Here is a 25,390-nt window from a genome sequence, read left to right on the forward strand (position 1 = left end):
AGATGCTAAGCACCCTCAAATGATTGGAGTTGTTCGTACTTGCAATCTCACAGGATGCATTCAGCATCTTGTAGGGGGATCTGGTTTAGTTCTGCATTGATTTTAAATGGTCTAATGTCCCTTGAAATGCTAATCATTTTCTTCTCTCTCCTCCTATTAAATTAATTCAGTTCCAGACTGACATAAGCTATATAGTTCCCATATATACAGTATAGCTTTGGTGGTAGATAAACAGAGTTTGTTCACAGAATCATTCTCTATAAATCCCTATTCCCACAATAATATTTCCATTTGCTGTAGGCTGTTCTACAGCCTGCAGCATGGTACCCAAGTAGAAAGCGATTAGCACCAGAACATGGAGTTAGTTTTCAAGACACGAACAATTCTTTTACTCCAGATGCTATATTGAAACTGCAGTGGTCCGTTGAAAAAATAGATGTAACCTACGGGGGAAAAGACTTGTTAAAAGGAATTGCAATCAGAAATTAATATCATTTGGGGGTTTGTTAAAAGTATTACTTCAAATAAAACGAAATCCTGGATTTTCAGACTAAATCTATTCAGCTGAATGATTTGCTATTTGAAACTGAGCTAAATTTTCAAATTGGCCTCATTCTGGCTCTTAAATTGGTCCCAGCGGTCAATATTTTGGATGCTCAGAAACTCGGTTCTTCTCTTTTTACATAGCATATGCCTGTGAAAATCATGTGGTTACTAATTTATTTAATTCCCTGATTTTCAAATGCTATTTAGAGACAATATAGTCTGGTCTCAGAAACATGGACACATTGTGTAGAGTTCTGATGCTGAGTTCTGACCCAGGGTTCTACCAGAGATCTGTTGGGTGGTTCTGGAAAAGATACTTCACCTTCCTTTCTGAGTTTCCCTCCTACAAAATCCTAAAACCTGCCCACCAAACTCACTCTTATATATAAAGCACTGTACAATTAAAAGGGAAGAAAACAATTTAAAATATCAGGAAATAATACATGGTGAAAATTTTCAAATGGAACACTTTTCCATCAGAAAATGTTGAATGACTATCACGAGAACATATTGATTGCATTGAAAATTTTGACAAAATCATTGAAATATTTCCTTTCTATAAGATCAATGTGCTTTGTTTCAACTTTATTGGTTTGATTTTTATATATTATGTTGCTTGAAATTTAACATTTCTATAAGATCGAAATGAAATATTTTTAAACAAATTGGAATAAGGTTGTTTCACAATTTCCAAAATGAATTTTTTTCAGAAATTTCATTTCACAGGAAAATTTGAACTTTTTGTTTTGATTTGGGATGGAAGGAAATTTGTATATGCTGGAAATTCTGAATTTGGACCAGCTCTAATGATAGTAATGAAAGGGAAAAAAATACCATTTTTTTGGTAGACTGCATCCACTCTATTGCCAATTCCTGGGAATTCTTCCTCTATCAGTCTGGGGTAGCCTTTTTCCATAACTTGGTTTTCTTCATCATAGCTATGTTAAACATGGAAAAAATACAAATTCAATGAACTTGCATGACTTGCAATCTGACAAATGTCCTATCGCCTTTAGGTACCTTGTTCAAAGATACCCAAGTTGTGAGTGGCTGGAAGTCACTAGATTGTCTATGCCAAATGAAATGGTGAGTATGAGTTCAATTCTCCAGGCCTCCTTATACCAGAAACACAACCTCAGCTGGTACAAGAACAATAAAGGTAAATTTTTAAAGGTTGGGTAATAAACTACAGAATTGAATGGCTAGATTGTACCTAGGTATATAGGGGCGATGGTGCTGCATGTCTGTTACTGGAGCAGGTAGGCAGAAAGTGTCAGGGGATGGATGGAACATTGGCTCTATGCCCAACTCATTGGCCAGCACAAGAAAACTAGAACAAAGTGGGTCAAATCTGCTGCTGGTTTAGGGCAGCAGTAACTTACAACCCTGTGCCACACAAAAAAATTGGCCCTTTTGTATACAATTAAACTTAGCAGAATTGAAAATAAGAACTAGTAATTCTCTAACATACCTCCAGTACTTGTCTCCAGTAAAAAAGAGAGTCTTGCCAGTGTCTTTAATGTGGACAGCCCCATCTATTGTTTTCATCTCTCTGGGGAATCCCAATTCATATATTTTTTTAGGGTAACCTTCAACTATGTCATAGCCATTCAGAGCCCAGAATTTCTTGCCTGTAAATAATGACGACAAAATGTTAATCTTTTATAAGCATCAATGGAAAGGTATTAGAAGAGTAAAACCCAGCAATAATGATTACATTGTTATTATTTGACATTATTAGTTTTATGTGACTTAGATCATATGGGGCCAGATCCTCACCTGGTGTAAAATGAAGCCATTACACCAGATGAGGACCTAACCTTCTAGTCTAAATTCTGCACTCTCCAGTCCATTGAAGATCTTGTAGTGTCACGCGGGGTGAAACCAATGGAAGTTTTGTTTGAGTGAGGACTATAGGATTTAACCCTAATTAGCTTTATTAAAGTAGACTGATTAAGATGCTTCTACTTTTCTGCCATTTGCAAAAGGCTTACCCCTAAATATGAACACATGATCTTTCATGGGGTTTTCATAAGCAGCATCAATCTTGTTTGGAAGTTCTGGCCAAAATGACTTAATTAACACCAGTTCTGCGTCAACCATCTGAGGATGTAGGCGCCAGAAGAACCTAATTCAGAAAGAGAAAATGGACTTTTTATCATCTTCTTCATGGTATGGCATGGTATTGTTTTCACAGTGTTTCACAGATATTAACTAATTTGGGGTTCTCAGTCTTTTCTATAATGTGGAGCACATTTTAATTCAAGGATAAGCTCCATCTCCTCTCCTAGCCATGATGGTTCAGACTACCTAGCTCATTCATAACATGAACACTTTCACAGGAGAGAAAAAACTGATGTCTTGATTTCATTTTGTCCAACTTTCTTCCCTTAAGAAGAGAAAGTACAGATAAACGTGGCAGTGCACCATGTAAGATTGCTGTGTGCAGTGCAATTTTGCACAGAAAATTAAATAATTTCTGAATTTTGGCAAAAATCCAGTGCAATCCCATGAAATGGTAAATATGTCTGCTTGATCATGTGGAGACTGACCCCCATTCACACCAGTTTCACATCAATATAACTGCATTGACTTCCAGGAATTCTTGATTGTCACCAGTGTGACAGGGAATCAAGCCCATATTTATGTTATAAAGGCTGCTTAAATGTGATATGCTATATAGCCCTTACAGTCATTTCTGTTGATTTCACAACCTATTTTAGTTGTGCTTAGTAAAAGAGATTAACCTCTAAGGGAGAAAGTTAGCAGATTTATTGGAAGATAGAAAAAGAACTAATCAATTATATTTTCAGAAACAAATGATAAAGTAATGGAAATTAAAAAGGCTGTACCAAGTGTAGTTCTAGTAGTGAGTTGGCTGGGCCCTATACAGCAAAAGAAGCATATGTGTAAACCATACAGTGCATCATTTATTGTTGTCTCACCTGTCCTTGAAGATCACCATTTCTCCTCGAAGTTCTGTTATTGCATCAAGTGACAAATTTTCATCACATTTCTCTGGAGTTTTGGGGTGTTTGGGGTTGGGATCTCTGTCTCCTGCACCTGTAACCATAAATTATAACTTAGCTTTGACTGCTTTTGTTCTTCTTCCATGTAAGATAACTATGTACTAAATGGGACACTGAAGAGTCCACCAGTGCCAGAATGAATACAACCATCAAGGACAAACTGTCTGGACTAATGATATTTGCTTTCCCTTCTTATTCTTCCTCTGGCAAATCATGTACCTATGTTTTGGGGTTTAGTTACGTTGCAAAGATATTTGTGACTAAAACTAAATGGGTGCCATTGACACCATGTCTTTAGGGCCTCTGAGAAGATTGCTTCCTCCCAAGGTCTCTCATATGGGCATTTCTGTTTCTCCTACTTCATAGTCTTCAATCATCCTCCCATGGGAGACAGCTCAGGGACCTTAAGTCCACTATAGCAGGTAACCAGTTAGCAGCAATCACCTGTGCACTTGACACTGCTTGCTACAGTTTCTGCATGACTGTTAAATGTGGGTGTCTTCTGACCCTGAGGCCCGGTTCCCAGGATCCAGGGTTTCTATCTTAATTTACCATGGTACTGACCATTGAGCAATAGGAACACCAGCAGCAGATTGCTAGCCCTAAGCTAAATTGCAGTGCAACATGTACATTCTAGGATACATGGATAAAATGGCAAAAGGAAGACAAACCATAGAGAGCTTGGATCCCTTGCACATCATCGTCAGGAAGCAAGAACCCAGTGTTGCCAGTGTAGGTGTAAATAGGGAACATGAGAGCTCCCGGGTCTCTGGAGTGCTCAAGTCCCAAAGAGTGACCAAACTCATGGGCAGCCACAAGAAACAAGTTGTATCCTATAAGAAAGCAAAAATACTATACACATGTATCTGAATGCAGTTTATTGCCTGATCCTCTTTCACAATGGCTTTTTTGCACTGATGATACAAAACAATTATATAGATCTCTGCATCTTCTAAGAAGTGAACATACATGAAATAATTAACTCTAAATATTATTACTCCATTTTACAGATGGGGATGCTGAGATACACAGTCCAATCCTGCTGTCTTCATCCAAGACAATGGGAATTTTGTTTGAGTAAGGGCCTAATAGCCTGAGCCCCTTACGTTTTTTCTTATACTAAATTGTATTTGAAAAATTCCCCACTATCACCAACCCCAGTTCAACTCAACCATCTTAGCAATGTTTGAAGTTGTAGGGTGAAATCCTGGTCCAATGAAGTTAATGGAAGTTTTGCCAGGATTCCATCCCTAGTGTAGATAGTCCATTGACCATCAATGCTATTTCCAGCACTGGATCAATTAAATCTGTTCCCAGCAAAGCTAGATGACACGGTGCTGAAAAACAGTGTCCGCAGTTGAAAAAATGTTAGTGACAACTGGATCAATTTTTCAAAAATGGCTCTTTGTGCAGACAAGGGCAAATATTTTCAAACTTCATAAAAGTGGCCTGATTTTCAGATATGGTGAGTATCTACAACTCCCACTGGCTTACTGGGGGTCACACCATCTGTCTGAGATCCAAGCTGGACACCCTCAAATTGCAAGTGAAACAATGAGATGTTTGAATAGTAAAAAACCCAAACTGCCTTGTTTCTCTGGGTTCATGGGTCATGTGATTCATTATTCTGTTGTATTCAGACAACTGACAGGTATTCTAGAAGAAAGTTGCAAATTCCAAATTTTAACACAAATAATTGTTTTGTCCATAATTCATGCAAGACGTGTACCATGCTCCTATCTACAATCTGGGATTAAAAACAGCTCCCTGTGACTTCAGTAACCAGTCACACAACATGAATAATAAAAAACAAATAGGGAACAGTCAAAGCAAACTGTTCACAAACAACATATAGGGTGAAAATTATCCATCCAAAGTATCTGGCAAATATTCTGAATAGCAAATACACTTTATGAAATCAGGATGAGATTGTGAATGATTTGCTATCCAAAAGGGACAAAATTCATAACCAATATTATTTGAAACAAATAGTGCACCCAGCTCTAGTTAAAGTGATCGTTAGAACTTATGTTACCTCTGGAATCAGTTGACCAGGTTTCATCATCGTCAAAATGGGCATCTCCTCCATAATTTGGTCCAGGAGGAAAAGCATGAGCCAGTAATCCAGAAGGTCCATCAAAGGGATAAAAGTCACCATGTTCTACAAAGCAACATTTAAAATACCGACAGCATTTACATCTAATTTTTAAACAGGTGAAAATATAATTAAACTACCAAAAAGTAATCTTTCTCTGTTACCTTTAGTTCCAAAGGAAATCATGATATCAGCAGTGCCACTACGAATTCTGGTAAAGTTCAGTGGTGTCACTTCAGACCAAACCTTGAATGCCTTTTTGAATGCTCTGTCCACTTCAGCACGTGTCAGATCTCGAGTGTAATTCACAATTCTATCAATCAGATAAAATATCTTCAATTAACCTTTCTGAAGGGCCAAGGAACTTTTCAATGTACCTCCATGAAAACCTACTTTTGACTGGGAGAAAGCCATTTCTCAAAAGCTGGATTATTAATGTATAGTGCTCCAAAAATAAAAATGTACATTTCCATCTATCAGTATCATTCAGAAAGATAATGACCTAATAGTTTGGGATTTGTTTGTTTGTTTGTTTGTTTGTTTGTTTTTTGCCATTATTATATGCACTAGAGAAACCCCAGGAAACTAAAAGTATGTTCTTTATTAAGATATTTTGTATAGATAATATGGGACTTTATTCAGTATTTTTTTATAAGTATTTTGAAGAGATATGAAATATCTCATGCACCTGACCATTCTGGAGAGACAATACATGATCGAGGGGACATTAAAGAGATACAGTGGTCATCATTGAAAACAATGTTTGTTAACAGCCTACTACATAGCATTATCAGAGATACCACTTTTATTTCCATATTCAATACATAGGGAAAATAGCCCTCTCTCTTTCTCTCTTGTTTACCACTCTTTGGTTTCCGGCAAATAGTGACTTTTTAATGGCATCATAGTGTGATAACTGAGTTCATTAAAGAAATTTAGGTAGGGCCTGATCCAAAGCCCACTAAAGTTAATGGTAAGACTCACATTGACTTCCATGAGCTATGGATCAGGGCCATATAGATTTTAAAACTGCAACATGAGATTTTTACGAAGTCTAGACTATCCTTTCTTCTTGCTGAGCTTGTCAACCTAATATACAATATAATGGCTGTTGAACAACTATATAGCAGGATAACTTGAAAATAAGAAACAATAACACTAAATATTATAATTTTACCTGTATGTTAAATTATTTTGTGACCATTTTAGTTTTCTAGGGAAGAAGTTGTATTCCCCCACATCGGGGACACCACATCTTGGCTGTTGCATCAGCTCGTATGTTTCTTCATCTAATATGCCAGTCACCTCCAGCCCAAAAAAAGACTGCATTTCTCGAAGTTTGGCTGCCACTGAGTTGGCATTCTTCTTCCTTATGCCAGCAGGACTGGAACGTAGGTTGTAATGTGTCTTTAGATAGCGCTAGGGAAAAAAATAAAATAATATTTCCAGTTTCCAAAGAACAAAGGCAATCAAACAGCCAACCTTAATATGTGAAGATTGATTTTATACTGTACCTCTGCAAACTGGAGGTCTTCCGTTGTGAATTCATCACTGTCTTCATGGGGAATAGGCAGTGTCAAACAATATGACAAGCCCAGCAAGAAAAGGAAGGCAGCTGCAAGGCTTAGATGCATCATGCTGAATTCTTGGGTTCTGAAACTCTGATTTTTAGAGTGTAAATACCTTTACTTTTATAGACCTAAACTGGTGAATCATCTCTTGTGGACAAGTTAGAATGTCCTTGTCATTGCAAAGTAAACATGCTTACACAGCTGGGTTTATTTCTTCATTCCAAGAAGTCCTGGTTTGGGCATCTGTGGTCCCACTAAGGGCTTAGAAACTATATCTTTATATAAACATGCTCTCAGCATATTTACAGATGCTGTGGGAAGTATTGTGAAGAAGCAACTCAGCATTGTTTCATTACTTTGCAATAACTTACACTGACCTACTTTTTTCGCCTTTGATAGGATAATTACTTTCCTTTTATTTTGTCAGACAAAGCGACACTAAATGACAAGCTCTGTGAACAGATGGATTGTCTTAAAGTAAAATAACTGCATAATTTTAATGTCTATACTCATTCATTAGCACATCAATTGTTTAGCAAACTTACCATCTTGATTCATAAGACAACAACAATGTGGAGTATATTATATTACTAACATGTTCCTGTTTTGGGGTTTCTTTATTTGTTTTAATTTTTAGTCTAAAACTGTAACAACAATTTTGTTGCTGGGATCGTGATAGTAGTGGGTCTCAGTACAGATCAGAATCATTTACAGACACATTTTCAGAAATGGATTTGGATCCCAGGTTTTGGCTACCAAGTTGAGATGTACCTGAAAACACAGCAACTGAAAATCAGTTGAAAATGCTGGCCTTAGAGAAGTATTTGATCAATGGCAAAGATGAGCCTGTAAAATGGCCAGTTCATGGAATCTGACTTCCCTTAAAAACAATAATATAATTTATGTGGGATACCGTCATAGGTCCATTAGGCACACAGTTACTACTGTCATGTGGGCTATGTAAAACCTTAAATAGGTAGATTCTGTTTGTATACAAAGCATGATAGAAGCATGTGATTACGATAATTTACAAAGCACAAGATGTAGTGAAACTGGTAATATGACAGCAGCGAATGCTACAGAATTTTTGAGTTTGAGGCTACTCCTTTTCTCCATAAAGTCAACTCAATCTCAGCTCATTCTGCGCTTTGGAAAATACAGACTGGCTACCATCACTGATTCTGTCCACGTCACATTACATTCTTACTTGCCTGTATGCCAGATCAAGGTTTTGTCAGTGTTGATATTCCCCCGTCACCTTCATTTAGTCTGATCTTCCATCAGAGACTTTATACTACACAACATGTCTCAGCCTAATTCAGCCTGTTGATGAAACAGGATCCAGTGAAGCTAAATGGGTAAAAATTCAGCCAGTTGCCCAAATGACAAATAATGTTTTATCAAGAGATGACAAATCGCAAAAATAGATGAAAGTGGGTGGAATTTTGTGCTGGATTATTTGGCCAAGTTTTTAATTTAACTGCAAGTTTGAACCAGTGCTAAATGTAGTCATAACAATTAGAGATGGAAAACACCTATTAAATCATCTTGTCCATTCGCCTACAAATGCAGGATTTTCCCTTTAGTATAGTTAAATGTGGAGGCCTCTGTTTTTTTAAACTATTAGGCAATGAGAAACACCTCCCTGGACTACCCAGCAGGGCTGTTCTAGTGTGGAATTTAGCTGGGCCCTGGGTTCTACAAACCTTAGAATGCGTCTGAGGACAATTCCCTTTCTACATGCCCAGACCTGCCCTGGCAAGCAATCAGAGTCCCAACCCATTCCTCTCCTCCATGCTGGAGCTAGGAGAAATGAGCCATGAAGGCTTACTTCCTTACCATGCAGTGTTGTGCTCTGAGCCCATTGGGTTACAGAGACCTCACATCAGACCCTTTCTTAACACACCAACCACACTGGAGCTTGCCAACATTGTGACAAATGTAATGTAAATCCCTAAACCAGACGTCCAAGATGCCAGATGGAAGGTGAAAAAATCTCACAGTCATTTCTCAATTTTCCCATATGGGGAAAAAAAATCCCTTTCAGACCCTCCATAAAAATCTGGTGATCAGTATAGTCCCCAGCAGCCCAGGAACTCCAGAAATAAAGGTGTGAAAGGGTGGTGCTGGAACAAAGCTAAAATGGCTACAAGCCAGCAGTGGGCAAAAACAGCCTCTGCTTCCTTCTCCTGCCTCTGGAAGTGGGAGCCAGTCAGTCGGTCTGTCATGACCCCAGTCATCCAATTGCAGTGGGAACAGGTAGGAGAGGCTCAGAGCTCAGAACTAGTTAAAGCCAAACCCCTGTCCCAGGGAGGGAGGGGGAAGGGAAATCAAGAGGAGCCAAATTCCCCTCCCTTTCTCTCTCTCCCCCTCCCATCACCCACAGGGGAAGGGAAGGCGAGGGGTATCGGCATCCTCGCCACTCCATGGCTCTCTAGTTACACGCCCCAGTTAGCAGGTGAGTGTTATCCAGTCCACCTTTAGATCCTTCCACGTGCACTCAGATACAGTGGTGGTAGAAAGGTAAATTCTCATCTCTTCTTAAATTACAGTTCTACTCTAAGAAGGAACTTTGACATAATAGGATTGTGGGGTTTCACGTTCTTGTGTTTCATTCATTCCTTGTCAAACTCATTCAGTTTGCCACTAAAAAGATAATTTTTCTAACTGCAGCATCTGCAAACTCCCCCTGGGTTGTGACAGTTACACTAGTTTCTTTTCCTCTCATGCATCAACATCAGCAATAAGTAGCTAAGTTCTTCTGCTTTGCTCATCCCCTCTCTCCTGCCCCTTCTCACCTGGCTGTGACTGGCAGCTCAGTTCTGGTGCTCTGCCCAGCCCCTACTCCTCACCCGACACTGATGAATCTCAGGTCATTGCTGCATTCCCACTCAGACCGCATATCATATAGCTGGCAACTCAATGCATAGGCAAATCACAGGTAATAACATGGTAAATTCTGGCATATAATCTTTCTAATAATAGATCCAATAATGATTTATTCATCTCCTACTTCCTTCCCTCTAAAAAAAATGCACCCCGAGTCCGTCAATTCTCAATATTGCATTATGTGGTATTGCTTTTAACCGGATTAAATGGTAGTGGCAGATCCTCAGTTAGTATTAATTGTCATAGCTCCACCGCCATCAGAAGAGCTCTAACAATTAACCCCACCTGAGTATCTGCCTTGTCGTGTTTAAAATAACCTTCCAAAGTAACCCTTTACTCAATTCAATCCCAACTGTTGTTGTAAAGTTCTGAGCATCACTGCTGTGTGGAACAGCAGCAAATCTGAGTCCTAAGCAGTCTCAAAGATGTGTGTTAGTATCCAGGAATAATTTAAACTCCTGTGGGTTTAAGATTTAAACTCCTGTGAATCCAGATGCTCTGAAATCAGCTTCCTCTAACTAAGGCAGCATGTAATAGAACAGCTGGTGTGTTTGTGCTCCACTGCCCACTACAGGCTGGAATTAGAAGTGACCCACTGTGTGTGTCAGGCTCTAGGCTACTAATATCAACTCTTTTCTTGCTCAGGTGGTAGGAGCAGTGCTTAATTTGTTATGAAAGAGTTGCTGGGGCTCAAGCAATTTTTTTACTTTCTTAACTGACATGGCAAGCCTAGAGGTGCCAGGACTAGGAACTGCCAAACCTCGAGGTGCCAGGGCTCAGCCCCCGCAAGCCCTGGCACAAATCAAGCACTGGGTAGGAGTCTGTGCTTTTGGAATAGAAGGCTACAATTTCTATGCTCATTGTCATAATGAAGTTCTGAGTGTCCATGGTGTGCAACACAGTGACACCGGCAAATTCCTAGGTGGTCACAGAGTAGGGTGACAAGATAGCAAATGTAAAAAATTGGGGCAGGAGGAGGGGTGTAATAGGTGCCTGCATAAGACAAAGCCCCGAATATCAGGACTGTCCCTATAAAATCAGGACATCTGATCACCCTATCATAGAGTTATTACAATAAGTATAGATTGGCTAAGTGATGATTAAAGGTGAGGATGGATAACCACTTACAAACAGTTGAAGGTTCTAAACATAGGAGGGAGAATAATTATTTAGGGACAAATGGGCAAAATTAAGAAAAGGGAACAGTGTTAGACTGTAGTATCATTCCCCCAAGGAAATGGTTTGAAGCCCTGAACTTTATTTAAGGTGAGACTAGTCAAAACACCAGTAAATATACTGCCAAGGACTGCCCTGCACTAGGAGGAGGATGGACCAGATAGCCAAAAAGTCCTCTTCCATCTCTAAGTTCTATGATTTAATGAGTGTTTTAAAGCTACTGTATTCAGGCTCCTGAGTACCTCGAAGTCCATAATGAAAGCACGCTTCTAAAGACTCTGTTTTTAGTGTCTTTTCAATAATTACCCTCAGGCCCCATGGCCCAAAGACACAGACATTTTATTTGTAGAAAAAAATTACACTGGGAATGATTTTTTTTTCTAGGCAAACACCTTAACTTATTCAGACATGTATTAAAGTATAAAGTTAAATATAGAAGGAAAAGGGGTAGCTTTTTGAACTTTAAATGTTAAAAGAAAATAGAAAAACAATCCACCCAACAGAAGATTCTGCATAATAAATGTTGGTCCTTTTCTATTTAAAGGCAATGTCCACAAATGAAAAGAAACTCCAGTAGTTTGGATGGTCTTTGCTGGTGGGTAGAAAGACATATACCAAAGAAAAAGGATAGGCTGAAAGGTTGTTTGAGTACATAATTATTTTATCACAAACACCAAAGAAAAATTTCTCAAAACGTTAAAATAGAAGTTGATTCATGAAAGATCATTTATAAAAGCCACCTTATGTGCAGGCGATGGGCTGAATCCTGCATTCCACACACACCCAGTTGTTTTCATTAGGGAGTTTTGGACATACAAGGAAGGCAGGCACGGATTGTATTACTATAATTATTTCTATTACACTCGTGGCTCAAGGCCCCAAGAGAGATGCAGGCCCCTTTTGCTAGACACTAATGGGAAAACACTATCTAAATGAAAAAGGCAGACAAGGGATAGGAGGAACTGGAAGTGAGTCATAGAGAGATCACATGACTTAAGCTGAGAGAGAAATTCCATGACAGAGCTGGGAATTGAACCCAGCTCTCCTGAGTCCCAGTCCAGGTCCTTAACCTGAAACAGCAGTAAAGCATGTTGTTATTAGCTGATGTTTCCAACTGGCAATTATCTGCAATGATACCAAAGCGGTCTGACAATGTCCGATGGTCTGAAGTATAAAATACTATCCACACAGGTTCAGCTGATAACAGATGACACCACTATTAATGTTAAAAACATCCTGTGCAGAGGATTGTGAAATAAAGCTTAAGGTGGGTACTGAGTGTGTCATAGGCCTTGTGCTGGTCCTTTGCACATAGGTAAATATCACCCAGTACAAACACGCCAGCACAAACTGTTACAGAGACAAACACCTGTCAGAAATGGTCTAGTTTTACTTAGACCTGCCTTGAGTGCAGGGGACTGGACTAGATGACCAGTTGAGGTCCCTTCCAGTCCTACACTTCTGTGATTCTATGATTTTGCAAGTGTGCAAGTCTGCCAAATTGCTGAATAATATGCTAACAACCAATATGCTAACAACAATTTCTGCAATTCTCGTATTTTGGGGTCATGTGTAATGTAAGTGCAATTGATGGTCATTTTCCAGGGAGCTGAGAGGTAGGAGTTTTCACAAAGAATTTTTTTCCCCCCCAGAAAGACATAGACAGAGAGGAAGAGAGGTGGTGGGATTGATTAACCCCAAACAAGCACTGAAGTGCTAATCATTCAAAAACAAAGACTGTGCCAAGAAAATGGTTTCAAAACAAAATAAACAAATGAAAATAATTGGAACTGTTTCATATTTTGATTTATTCCAAACCTTCAGTGCCCAAAATAGCATTAGAAGGCATTTTTTTTTCTGTGACCCTAAGCTGGCAAACAGTGAACTTTAGAAAAACAAATAGTGAATAGGCCACTTTGTCAATCTCTGCTATAGCAAGTTAACTTTAAAATAGAAACATCTCTAATACTTAGGCCTAACTCACTATATTCAGTAACACTTTGCTTCTTAACATCCCTGTGCGATAGGAAAGTATTAAAAGGCCTATTTTACAGCTGAGTAAAGTAAGAACTGGAACAGTTAAGTAGCCTGCCCAAGGTCACACATAAGGGCCGTGTTCCTGCAACTATACAGGCAGACAGCTGCATCTGTAACATTTTAATGGGGCTCCACCCACTTCTGGGAATCCAGTTGCAGCACCATGGCCAAGGAAAGTTGGGAATAGAACCAAGGACTCTTGGATTCTAGTGTCCTGGTCTAAGCACTGCATCCTCATTTCACATACAAACAGTTGCCAGGGGTATCTAATAGAGCTGGTTAGGAAACGGTTTTCCTGTCCCTGGAAAACATTTGAGATTTCGAAAAATGTTCCCATCACGAATCAGGACAAAAATTCAATCTCCAAAATTTTTGCACATTCACAAACCATAAACATTTCAGTTTGGATCAATCGAAATGCTTTGTTTCGATCATTTCAAAATGTTTCATTTTTATTTTTGGCCATTTTTTATTTTATACAAGTTATTTTTTTTTACTATAATTAATTCCCAGTTCAACACAAGAAGTTGTTTTGAGCTGGGACACCAGAATTTTTCATTCTGAAAATGTCAAAACAGGCTGATTCAACAATTTTGAAACTTTTTTTAAAAAAAAATTGAGTTGAGAAATTCATCAGAACTGACTTTTTCCCATAAACAGTTTTGGTTTAGACAATTTGACTTAAAAAAAAAAAAAACAGGAAAACAGTTCATCAAAAAATTCCTGTCCCATTCTAGTATCTGAGCTACTATAGTTTTTATTTTGCTTCAGCAGTGAAGGTATTGTGCTAGCTATGTGGTATCTCTTGGCAATTGTTGACTTTTTAATGGCAATCACAGTACATACATGTAGACTTTGTCATTAAGAACTAGAACCCATAGGACTAGTAGTTTGACATGTTCAACTGACTCACTTGTCGTGCCTACTGACTGAGATGTGGGTTAACAGCACAATATGAAGTTTGCACTCAAAGTACGAAGAACACGCTTATGGCAGATGCTATATTCAAATTGCTTTGATCCATGGAAGAAACAGATGGAACCTACAAGAAAAGAAAATCAGTTTAAGAATCATCACAGCCATCATGTTACTTATTCTTTAAGAAGGTAGAAATATTGTTTTCTTTCATTCCAGTAGGTTTATCACTTTACTAGTTTGAACAATGTAGCTACAAAATATCCAATGATCTCTCTGGCTGTCACAATATTGGAAAACAACCACCTTGTAGTCCAGCCAACCTCAGCTCACCCTTCTTCGAAATGGGAAGGAATTGGTTTGGTTTATAGTATTTTTTTTAAAAAAGGAAAACGAAAAGCCAGAGGATACAGTAATAGTGCAAAACTTAATTTTCTGTATTGTTTTTGAGATTTCTAACACATTACATTTCTATTTTAAAGAATTCTAATATTTACATTAATACAAAAATCTATTTCAACAGTATGTTGGTAGCAGTAGGCCTCTTTTACATAATTACATAATTAGATCTTGTTATGTTTTAATGCACTAATTTCTGTATGTCAGTCTATAGGCACATCCAATCATTATTGCAAAGCATTTTTACTAGCATGAAAATTTACCATTTTCTTGGTATGCTGCATCCATTTTATTTTCAATTCCTGGGAAATCTTTCTCTATTAGTTTTGGATAACCATTTTCCATAGAATGGCGTTGTTCATCCTAGCTGTAATAAAAATGAACAGGAAAAAAAAATTGAAACAGATTATCTAATTGATGGTGATTCAACAGTTCTTTTAAGCTGAGACAGCTTAGGGTGGAGACATATTAGTGGGAAGGAAGGGAAAACCTTGCACATCTGATGCCTGTGCTGTATCTGTTCTGTGGATAAATTGAGGACTTTGATCTCCAAGTCTATGTATTCTACACCTTCCACAAACTCTAAAATAGAGATATTAAATATAGAGCCAGCACTAACCTTGCTGAACCCAAATATTTGGATTGAATTGACAACACAAGCGGGTCACCCAACTTCTTTATCTCCCACCAATACTATGCCTCCAGTACTTGTCTCCTACGAAAAACTTGGTCTTTCCAGTCTTTGTATCATGAAATGCAGCATCTACCTTCTGGAGGGTTCTTGGAAATCCAAGTTCATAAAGTTTCTTGGGGTAGCCTTCAAGTATGACATGTCCTTTTAGAGCCCAAAATTTCTTTCCTGCATGAAGTATTGATGGAAGGAAAAACACTGTATAAATTTAGTGATACCAAATCAATAGGGGAATTTTCAAAAAAGCAGAGGTGAGCATCGAAAGCAACCCCTACACTTTTCTATCACATCTAAGTTTTTATATCACACATACTATTGCAGAATCTGAGCAACTGAGAGAAGCCTGCCAGGGTGGCACTTGATTCTGTCCTTTCTCAAACCAACCTCAGGCACTATGGCCATGAACTCCTCTTGATGGGATGCATTAGATGGTACCAAGGATTCAAGTGGTCTTTGTAAAATATAAATTCACCTATTTTAATATGAAGAAATTGCCAAAAATAGATTAAGGACACAATCCTGTGGGATCTTGTCCTTAGTCTACTTTTGGAAACTTCTTTGTATTAAAAGAGGTGAGCTTGCACTTGTCTAAATTTAAGCCAGTGAGTAGTGCCACTGGAACTACATACATGCATAAGTGTTTGCAGGATTGTGGTCTTAATTAGGACAGCGGTTTATTCAGGGTAATAGAATTCCTCTACCCCTACCCTCTGCTCCCGTAGTCTCAGAGGTGGGAAGCCTTTGTCTGGACCAGCAGGAGAAAGAAAACCCTTGGCCCTTTTAAGGATTGCACCCTCCTTTTTTCCTCCTCTCTTTGTGGGCACTCAGCACTACTTGTGGGTTTGAGGGGTGGAGTAAGGAGGCTCTGTGTCTGATTGGTTGGACAGAAGGGTGCAGAGAAATCCTATGGCTCGTGCACACGGAAGAGGAGGGTTTATAAGCCCTTCCCACTGCCTCAGGATGCCATTCTGTGCTGGGAAGAAATGCTCCTGTGTCCCTCATGTCTGTTAGGATTGGCGATTTGGGCTTTGCTATGGGTATTCTGCTAGTCACCTTTTCAGGGCTGGGAAGGAATTGTTCCCACACTTTCAGATTGGCCTAGGCAATGTGGGTTTTCTCACCTTCCTCTCAGCAGCACAGGAACAGACATGGTGAGTAGGGTAAGGTTGTAAAATTCATTTGTTGCAACTTAGCAGGTGCCCAGTGCAGGTGCTTGTTCAGTAGTAAGCCTGATTCCCTGATAAACCAGAATTGGAAGTGGATTGGGAAAAGGCATCTCCTAAAGAAGGTGGGGGATGGGGTTGGGCCTCGTAATGTCAGGTACAGCAAGAAGACAAACCCCTTCCCTCCCCACTACGTTTGTATAAGGGTGTTGGGGTGCCAGTGGTTTTGTGGGACCAGATTAACTGTGTGGAGGGGGAGGAAGCTGATGACAGCCCTCCCCCAGGTGGTACAGATGACAGAAGGAAGGATAACCTGCACTGGATGAGTTGTTGCTGGGTAGTTCCCAGGTGTATAACATAATAAAGTTGTGGCCTAATTAAACCACATTCCTGGTGTCTTGTCCTTCATTCTGTGCAGAGCCAAAACCTGCCATTGACTTCAGTGGGAGTTGTGAGGTGCACAAGTAATTCAGGATAATGTCAAAAGATTCTACTGAATCACACTAACATTGAAAATTAAGGCTATCATCAGTGCAGACTGAAGACAACAAGCTGTCCTTAAAAAAAAAAAATAAGCTGGAAAAAAGTAGCTGTTGAAGTGAGGGCTACTGTAAGTGTTTGTTTTTAGAAATTTTGAGAAACAAGAACAATATTTTGTTAAAGCATTTACGTAAAGGAAAAAGAATGGTTCAAGCCCTGGTTTTTGTTTGCCAACCACAGTTATGTTGTATGTTCAGCTGCTATTTTGAAAAGAAACTTTCAACTCCATTGTAAAATCTCTTCAGACAAACATTTTAGGAAGAAAGAAATAGAAATTCTCACAGAACATCTGGTGCATTAAGTTTTCAATGGAAAAATTACAAGCAAGTAGTAAACTTACCATTTAGGATTTTAATTACTGGTAAATTATTGCCCAAATGAGGATTTAAGAAAACTCCTAATGCTGCCTGTAGAGTGAATGTTTTCAGCCTGCAGAGATGATCTTTATCACAGATGGCATACAAATAAGTGTTTGATATTTCTCTAGCACAGTGAGGAATTGTGTTGAATGTTTATTTACTTTTTCAAAAGTTCAGTCCTTCACATCTTGAAAATAAGTTATTGATCATTTGTATACAAATTACATAGCTAATTTTCCAAGTCAAGAAGGACTATACACATCTAAGCAGAGACCCAAGCATTGGGCAAATCATTCATATGATTATTTGTTGTTTTTTATGTAGCACCTAACCTTCAGTCATGGACCACTGTGCTAGGAACTGTACAAATATTTAAAAAAGAGTCAGTCTCTGCTCTGAATGGCCACATTTACACTTTGGATGGTTACATGAATGCAATATAAGAAGTAAAATAAAATAGAATTCTAGTCTGAAGGCAATGGAAAAGTTACTTACCTCTAAACATCAACACAAGATCTTGCCCGGGCATTCGTAAGCTTCATCAATCTGGTTTGGAAGATCTGGCCAAACTGAATTAATAACAGTTGCATTTTCTCCTGTCATCTGAGAGGTTTGATGCCAGAAAAATCTAATTTAAAAAGCAAAAATATATACTTATATCGATATTCATTTATTTATGTAAATGATCTTCAGATTAAAGAGGGAAAAGATAGTGGAAGACATATGCAGAGAATGCAAAAGAGCTTGATACTAACATGATGCCAGGGATAGGTTAAGAGTAAGGAATGTCCTGTGGAATGACAATAACTAGCACTGTGAGAACATTTCCAAGTTCTCTTCATGAGGGGTTTGTGACTATTTTGTGACCATTCATGAACTAGTCTGAATGGGTTTGTTGGCTCTGAAGCTTATAAAGTTTGGGTATGAATGAACCCAGTTTTCCCAGGCTTGAATGTCATTGTAAGCCAAGGTTCAATGGGTTCTTGCATGTTCACACTGGGTTTGATGGTTCATCCTGAACCAAAAGCAGGAATGGTGGCCACACTGAGAGAATGTCATGTGACCTTCCTCATGTGACTTCTCCTAGTAAACAAAGTTCAAACTCAAAATTCATTGATGAACAACAGCCCAAGTGTGTCAGTAGCTCTCCAGTTGGGGCCAAATTTGGCACCTAGTTTTTGGTGAACAATTCATGAAAAGTAAAAGGTTCGGATTTACAAATGCAGGTCAAATTTCAACTAATGCTGATTCTGAATAGGTCAGTCTGATTAAGGCCTCTAGGTGTTACCATTGTACAAATAAATAACTAAATAATGATTCAAGCATTTTGCACAGGGCCACTTTAATCGAATGCTATAAAGCATCATGCACACCGACAGGATAGTGCTAGTGCAGTTAATGGATTCTGCTATATGTAAATAAAAGTCATAAAAAGGTACATTTCCTTCATTCTTCCTTCTCTCTCTTCTTTTACACTCAACACAAAAATAGGTGCATAGGTGCAATAATAAATGGCAGTACTTTGGGGATAAAGTTTGGAAGGCTTTGTTCCCCTCATGGTTCCTCAGTAGGATGCGCTCACCATCTCCTGTTTTGTGGCCTTAAAAGTAACTAAGCGGATAGCTGTGGAATGAAATGCAAATGGTAGGGATGAATTTCGTTGGCATTACTTACATGTCCTTAACTGATTACACGCGTAATAGTTGGTATGGCAACACCCATTTTTTTCATGTTCTCTGTGTGTGTATATATATATATATATATATATATATCTTCATCTGTTGAGAAGTTTGGATCACCTCTCTGGGGCTTTGGCATTCACAGTTCTTTCTTCTGGACCTGCAAATATTGAGATGTGACATTGTTCACTCAGCCGTTACCTCTGGCCCAGCAGGCACAGTGCTTCTGTTTCATTTCTGTGATAAAGACCATCTGCTGGTAAGCAGGATTAGTTGGGGAGGTGAAAGTGCCATAGAGAAATAGTTTGGAATGATGTTGGTAGGCAGATGTGACAGAAACTGCAAAAACAACATGAGCTTCCTCAGAAATGCTAGTTAACTTTCACACAATGCCATAAAGAGCTTGGATGCCTTCCACATCGTCTTCAGGAAGAACAAAGTCCCTAGTTCCAGTGTAGGTGTAAATAGGGTACATTAGAGCTTGGGGATTGCTGGAGTGGTCTAGTCCCAAAGCATGGCCAATCTCATGGGCAGCAACTGTAAACAGATTAAAGGCTGCAAGACAGCAAAGCCAAATCAGAATTAGTCAAAGCAATTCAGTTTACAATCTATACTACAAAAGTGGCTGGGAGGGTCACTGCCTTTCACTGAATTAGATGTGTGTCCCAGAGCCTCCCGTCAAAGCACACATACACCTATGCTGAAACACTCCCTCTTTCATAATGGACCCATGAACAAAAACTCTCCTTTTAATTGGCACATAAATGACCTCCACACTCCTCTGTGCTCCTAGATGGGCTCTCTCCAAGATTCCCTGTAAGGGGGTCCTGGCAGCTTCCTCACTTTCTCCTTATTGGGATATTTATGCTGCTCTTTTTTTTCTTTCTTATGCTGTTTCTCCAGGAGACCAGGCAGCACCGGTGCAGTGCACATCAGAACACTGAATTAACAGACCCAACAGAACATAAGAATGACCATACTGGGTCAGATCAAAGTTCCATCTAGCCCAGTATCCAGTCTTACGACAGTGACTAAAGCCAGGTGCCCCAGAGGGAATGAACAGAACAGGTAATCATCAAGTGATCCATCCCCTGTTGCTCATTCCCACCATCTGGCAAACAGAGGCTAGGGACACCATCCCTGCCCATCCTGGCTAATTGTCATTGATGGACCTATCCTCCATTGTTATAGTCTTGACCTTCAGAACATCCTCTGGCAAAGAGTTCCACAGGTTGACTGTGCATTGTGTGAAGAAATACTTCCTTTTGTTTGTTTTAAACCTGCTGCCTATTAACTTCATTTGGTGAGCCCTAGTTCTTATGTTATGAGAAGGAATAAATAACACTTCCTTATTTACTTTCTCTACACCAGTCATGATTTTATAGACCTTTATCATATCACACCCAGTCATCTCTTTTCCAAGCTGAAAAGTCCCAGTCTTATTAATCTCTCCTCATATGGAAGCCATTCCATACCCCTAATCATTTTTGTTGCCCTTTTCTGAACCTTTTTCAAATTCCAATATATCTTTTTTGAGATAGGGTGACCAGATTGTTGCTCAGTATGTCAACACCCAGGCACCTGATACTTCCATTAAAGGGCCCAGACTCACAAAGTGTTAATCAACCTCTATCCCCACTGATTCATTGAGGGCACACGACACATTAAAGGCAGCCATTAGCACATCACAACGCAGGGCCCAAGTCACTGAAAGTTGCAAGATTTGGCCAACAGAGTTTGTAAAGTGCTTTAAAATAGAAAATGCTATAAAATGTACGATGTTATTACTAGATCACACAATGGGGCCCCAATTCTGACTGGAGCCTCTGGTTGTTATTGTATTATAAATAATAATATTGAATAGTTATTACCACCTCTGGTATTAGTCCAGGTTTCATCGTCATCAAAGTGGATATCTCCTCCAAAGTTTTCTCCGGGTGAGAAAGCATGAGCCAGTTGATTGAAAGGTCCATCAAAAGGGAAAAAGTCACCATGCTCTATAAAGCAAACAGAATGCCAAATGCCCCATAAAACAGCTGATGAGATTAATGCAATAGGCCAAGTTCTAACCTGACATGTAACCAGGTCAAACCACTCTGGAGTGGTGCAGGGTCTAAATCAAAGCAGAATGTAGCCCATAGAATTTTAAAACACTAATAGCAACTTCCCACAGTCACCTTTTGTTCCAAAAGAGATCATGATGTCAGCAGTGCCAAAGGAGAGTCTGAACAAGTTAAGAGGAGTCACATGAGTCCAGATTTTGAATGCCTCTTGGATTGCTTGGTCCACCTCTTCCTGGGTCAGATCAGGAGTGTATTTCACAATTCTGTTCATTAGCACATGCATGGGTTAGAAAACCTTTCTGTCTACTCATGGCAGAATATTTGAAATGAGTGAGATGCACGGCCTCACAATTTTTCTGATGCTTGTCCTAAAGTGTAAAATATAATGTCCTGAATAAAGGTCATACTGCAAGGAATGTTTACAAGTACAATAAAACCTTTGCTGTCTCTTTGTTTTGCTTCATAGCAAAATTATTTATTAAACATGTTCAAGGCTGATGAAGAAAGTACTGACTATTAAAACCAGCTGTGATATCGTTTAACAACAAGACTATTAAAATTCCAGACATAGATAAATGTTAGAAATAGAGCTTGTTGTAGAAAAAAAATTGAGGGAATAGGGAGAGGGAAGATTTGAAAAAAAAAAAAAAAGATGAAAACCAGAGGTGAAAGTAAGCCGGTACGGTATGGTACGGCGTACTGGCAAGAGCTGTTTCACCATGCTGGACTGGACCGGCTTCTCTGGGGGTGATTTAAAGGGCCCAGGGCTCCAGTCACTGCGGGGAGCCCCGGGCCCTTCAAATCACCACCGGAGCTCCGGCAGCTGGGCTTGAGCGGGGATTTAAAGGGCCCGGAGCTCCGGCCCCTGCAGTGGCCAGAGCTCCAGGCCCTTTAAATCCCTGCCCGAGCCCTGCCACCCCTTGGTAGCGGCGGCCAGAGCCCCGGGCCCAGACTCACAAAGTGTTAATCACCGGTAAGTCCATTAAGTTACTTTCACCCCTGATGAAAACTAAAACCTTTTAGTTTTGTTAAAGATTTTTAACAAAAAAAAACAAAAAAATTTAAGGAAAATGGAGAGTTTCTGTGAACATTTTGTTGCTCCAAAATAGCTATAAATAAAAAATTTCTAAATGAAAAGTGTTGAACAGTTCCAGTTAGACACCATAAAATACATCTATTTCCCTCTCCTCCTGTCCTGGAGGAAAAAGTGTTGTGTCTATGCAATAAATTAGTCCACACTGCTTTCCAGTGACAGAAGGCCCAATTCTGCTATCCTTGCTCAAAGTAAGTAGAACCTTACTCTGTGAGTAGGCCAAATAATGTACATCACATGCAATTATTTGACGACCTTAATGGGGTGGTCTTTAAGCTCCCCCCACCTTTTTAAAATTAAAGTAAGTTCTGCTCAGTAAATACAATACCTATGTATCAAAGACAATGTTAGCAATCTGAATACTACAAAGTCAACTTTGACATTTTCAACCCAAAGAAGCCCAAACTGAATTAATCTGGCAACATTTACCATCTAAAAATGATTCCCCCATCTCTAAAGTTTGCCCAACTTCATCACCTTAACCAAAACCTATTACACATTTTTGTGCTGGGACTCTGCCAATAATTTTAATATATGTATGTACGGCACCTAGCACAATGGGGCCTTGAACTCACTTGGCACCTTTTGGAGCTACCATAATACAATAAATAATACTAATGCATAATGTAAACTGAGATCAGTGGGCTTCAAAGGGACTCTTGCATGTAGTGAACAAACAGGAATGAGTTTCCATTGCAGATAAGTAAAAACCATTTTGAACCTAATTTTGCAGCCTTAGACATTCTGAATGACTATGAAGAAAGAGAGAAGAAAGATCTAGGCACAAGAAGATGATAACCTGAGAGATTTTAAGCACATGTGTATATAGATGCCATGGTCTGTAATGCTGGAAAGGACCACTGGATCTAGTTTTGAATTTATCAAACTTCAATTTCCACCCACTTATGCCTTGTTCTGTAAGGCTGAAAAGCCTCCCACCTTCAGATATCTTTTCCATGTGTTATGTACCTATACACCAGGGGTGGGCAAACCTTTTGGCCTTAGGGCCACATCGGGTACAGAAATTGTATGGAGGGCCGGGTAGGGAAGGCTGGGGGAGGCTATGCCTCCCCAAACAACGAGGCGTGGCCTCTATCCAGCCCCCCGGAACTCCCACCCCCATCCAACCCCCCCTGCTCCCCACCCCTGACTGCCCCCCGGGACTCCCGCATCCTATCCAAACACCCCTGCTCTCTGCCCCCGACCATCCCACCAGGACGCCCGTCCCCTATCCAATCCCTCCTGCTCCCCACCCCCTGACCACCTCCGGGACTCCCACCCCATCCAATTTCCCCTGCTCCCTATCCCTGACTGTCCCCCTGGGGCTCCCCTGCCCCCTATCCAACCCTCCTTGCTCTCCACACCCCATGTTACCTGTGGGGTGGGGGGAAAGGGGGCTCAGTCCTTTCCCTGTGTGTTTCCCCTGTTTGTTTGGCTGCTCTCCCTGGCAGTCGGGCAGTGCTCGCTCCCTGTCTGGGCTTGGCTGCTGGGGACAGGGCAAAAGCATGCTGGGAGTGGAGGGGGGCTGAAGGGGAGGAACCAGGGGCTAGCATCCACCCTGCTCCACTGCGCTGCTGGGGAGTTGGGCTGGCTCCTCCGCAAACCTGTCCTGACCCCACTCGCTGGCAGGAGCTCGGGGGCCAGAGGGAAGGGTCCTGCGGGCCGGATGTGGCCCATGGGCCGTAGTTTGCCCCCCTCTGCTATAAACAGTGACTAAGTCATTTTTCAGACTTCTCTTCAATAAGCTGGATAGATTGAGCGCCTTAAGCCTCACATTGTATGGCTTGTTTTCCAGTCCCTGGATCATTTTTGTGGCCCTCCTTTGAACTCTCTCCAGTATTTCCACATCCTTCTTGAAGTGTGGAGAACTGGACATGGTATTCTAATGGTGGTCTTACCAGTGTAGTATACAGAGGCAAGATCACTTCCCTACTTCTACTTGATATTCCCCTTCTTATATATCCAAGGATGACGTTAGCCCTTTTTGCCACAGCATTGTACTGAGACCTCATGCTCAGGTCATTATCCATAAAAAACTTTCAATATTTCTGGATTATTATAGGTATATTGTAAATATATGCACGCAAATTATATAGCATTGATTTTTAGCAATGCCATTAGCAGCAGAGAAGCAAGAGACCCTTTTTTCGTGAAGAGCTATAGAAATCAATGGAAAGTATTGCCCAACAAAAACAGAGAACTAAAAGGGGGGGAAATGCAAAATATAGCAGACTCCTTTTACCTGTATGTCAAGTTATAAGATGGCCATTTGATTTTCCTGGGGGAAAACGTTGTACTCTGCCACATCAGGGACACCACATCTTGGTTGTTTCATGAGATCTAAAGTTTCGGAATCCAGCCAGCCATTTATCTCCTGGCCAAAGAATGACTGCATATGCTGGAGTTGACATGCCAGGGAGTCTATGCTTCTTTTCTGCACAACGTCTGGATTAAAGAGAGCTTTGTAGAAGGCATCCAGATAACTCTGAAAGAATATGAGAAACAAAGCACTTTGTAAAACAAAAATAAGATGAATGAAGAAGAAAGTGGGTTAGATGAGCTAGATACCTCTGCAAAGTCTAGGTCACTATCCGTGATGGCATCAGTTTCTAATGTTGCCATTCTAGGAATTGGCAATGGCAAACAATGTGCCAGACAACAGAGTAGGAGGACAATGGAAACAGACATCTTCATCTTTATCATGTATGATTACCGAATACTGTTGAGCACCCTTTTATAGGGAAATAGTCTTTTATAATGAAAAATATTGAGTATTTGACTCATCTCCTATCCACATGATACTGGTACATCCTCCCTCTAATTCAAGGACACAAATGGTCTGTATCACATTCTTTTACAAAAAGTCAAAGCCTGTGGTTTAAAAGTTAAAAATAGTGTAATCTCTCTTTTTCCTTCAGGGCTCTGTCTCATGGAAGGTAACATTTTTTCTACAGAACTGGTGTAACACAAGCAGTGAGTGACAATTGTAAGCGCACACAGCGTACCTCATTCTAAACTGGAGAGACCACCTCTACGGTAAAAAGATATTAAAGTGCCAGTTCTTCTTTGGTCTCTCTGCTGACTGACCCAGGAAGCCGTTTAGAGTTACATTGCGGTGTGTATTTAGATGAGGACTGACACCACC

The 25,390-nt window shown here is 39.9% G+C and overlaps 1 protein-coding gene and 1 pseudogene across 1 annotated transcript; both read right to left on the reverse strand.

Moving 5' to 3' along the window:
• Positions 1-342: 342 nt before the first annotated feature.
• Positions 343-7,307, reverse strand: LOC112115120 (collagenase 3-like). The gene is made up of 10 exons (XM_024212113.1): positions 7,185-7,307; positions 6,848-7,089; positions 5,835-5,983; positions 5,611-5,736; positions 4,247-4,408; positions 3,492-3,609; positions 2,541-2,674; positions 2,018-2,177; positions 1,381-1,484; positions 343-443 (listed from the first exon to the last, which is right to left on the reverse strand). Exons 1-10 carry the CDS (start codon positions 7,305-7,307, stop codon positions 343-345), a joined length of 1,419 nt encoding a protein of 472 aa, XP_024067881.1.
• A 6,977-nt stretch (positions 7,308-14,284) lies between these two features.
• On the reverse strand, positions 14,285-24,939 carry LOC112119742 (annotated as a pseudogene).
• Between the last annotated feature and the right edge of the window lie 451 nt (positions 24,940-25,390).

This window comes from Terrapene carolina, unplaced genomic scaffold, assembly GCF_002925995.2.
Source record: "Terrapene carolina triunguis isolate 2854851 unplaced genomic scaffold, T_m_triunguis-2.0 Scaffold138, whole genome shotgun sequence".
In the NCBI taxonomy this organism is placed as follows: Eukaryota; Metazoa; Chordata; order Testudines; family Emydidae; genus Terrapene; species Terrapene triunguis.

Coding starts and splice junctions, on each gene's coding strand:
- LOC112115120 (XM_024212113.1), bottom strand. CDS start 7,307: ATGATGCATCTAAGCCTTGCAGCTGCCTTCCTTTTCTTGCTGGGCTTG. Junction 5,984..6,847: donor CAAAATAATTTAACATACAG/GTAAAATTATAA, acceptor TCTGATTGATAG/AATTGTGAATTACACTCGAG. Junction 5,737..5,834: donor GATTTCCTTTGGAACTAAAG/GTAACAGAGAAA, acceptor GTTGCTTTGTAG/AACATGGTGACTTTTATCCC.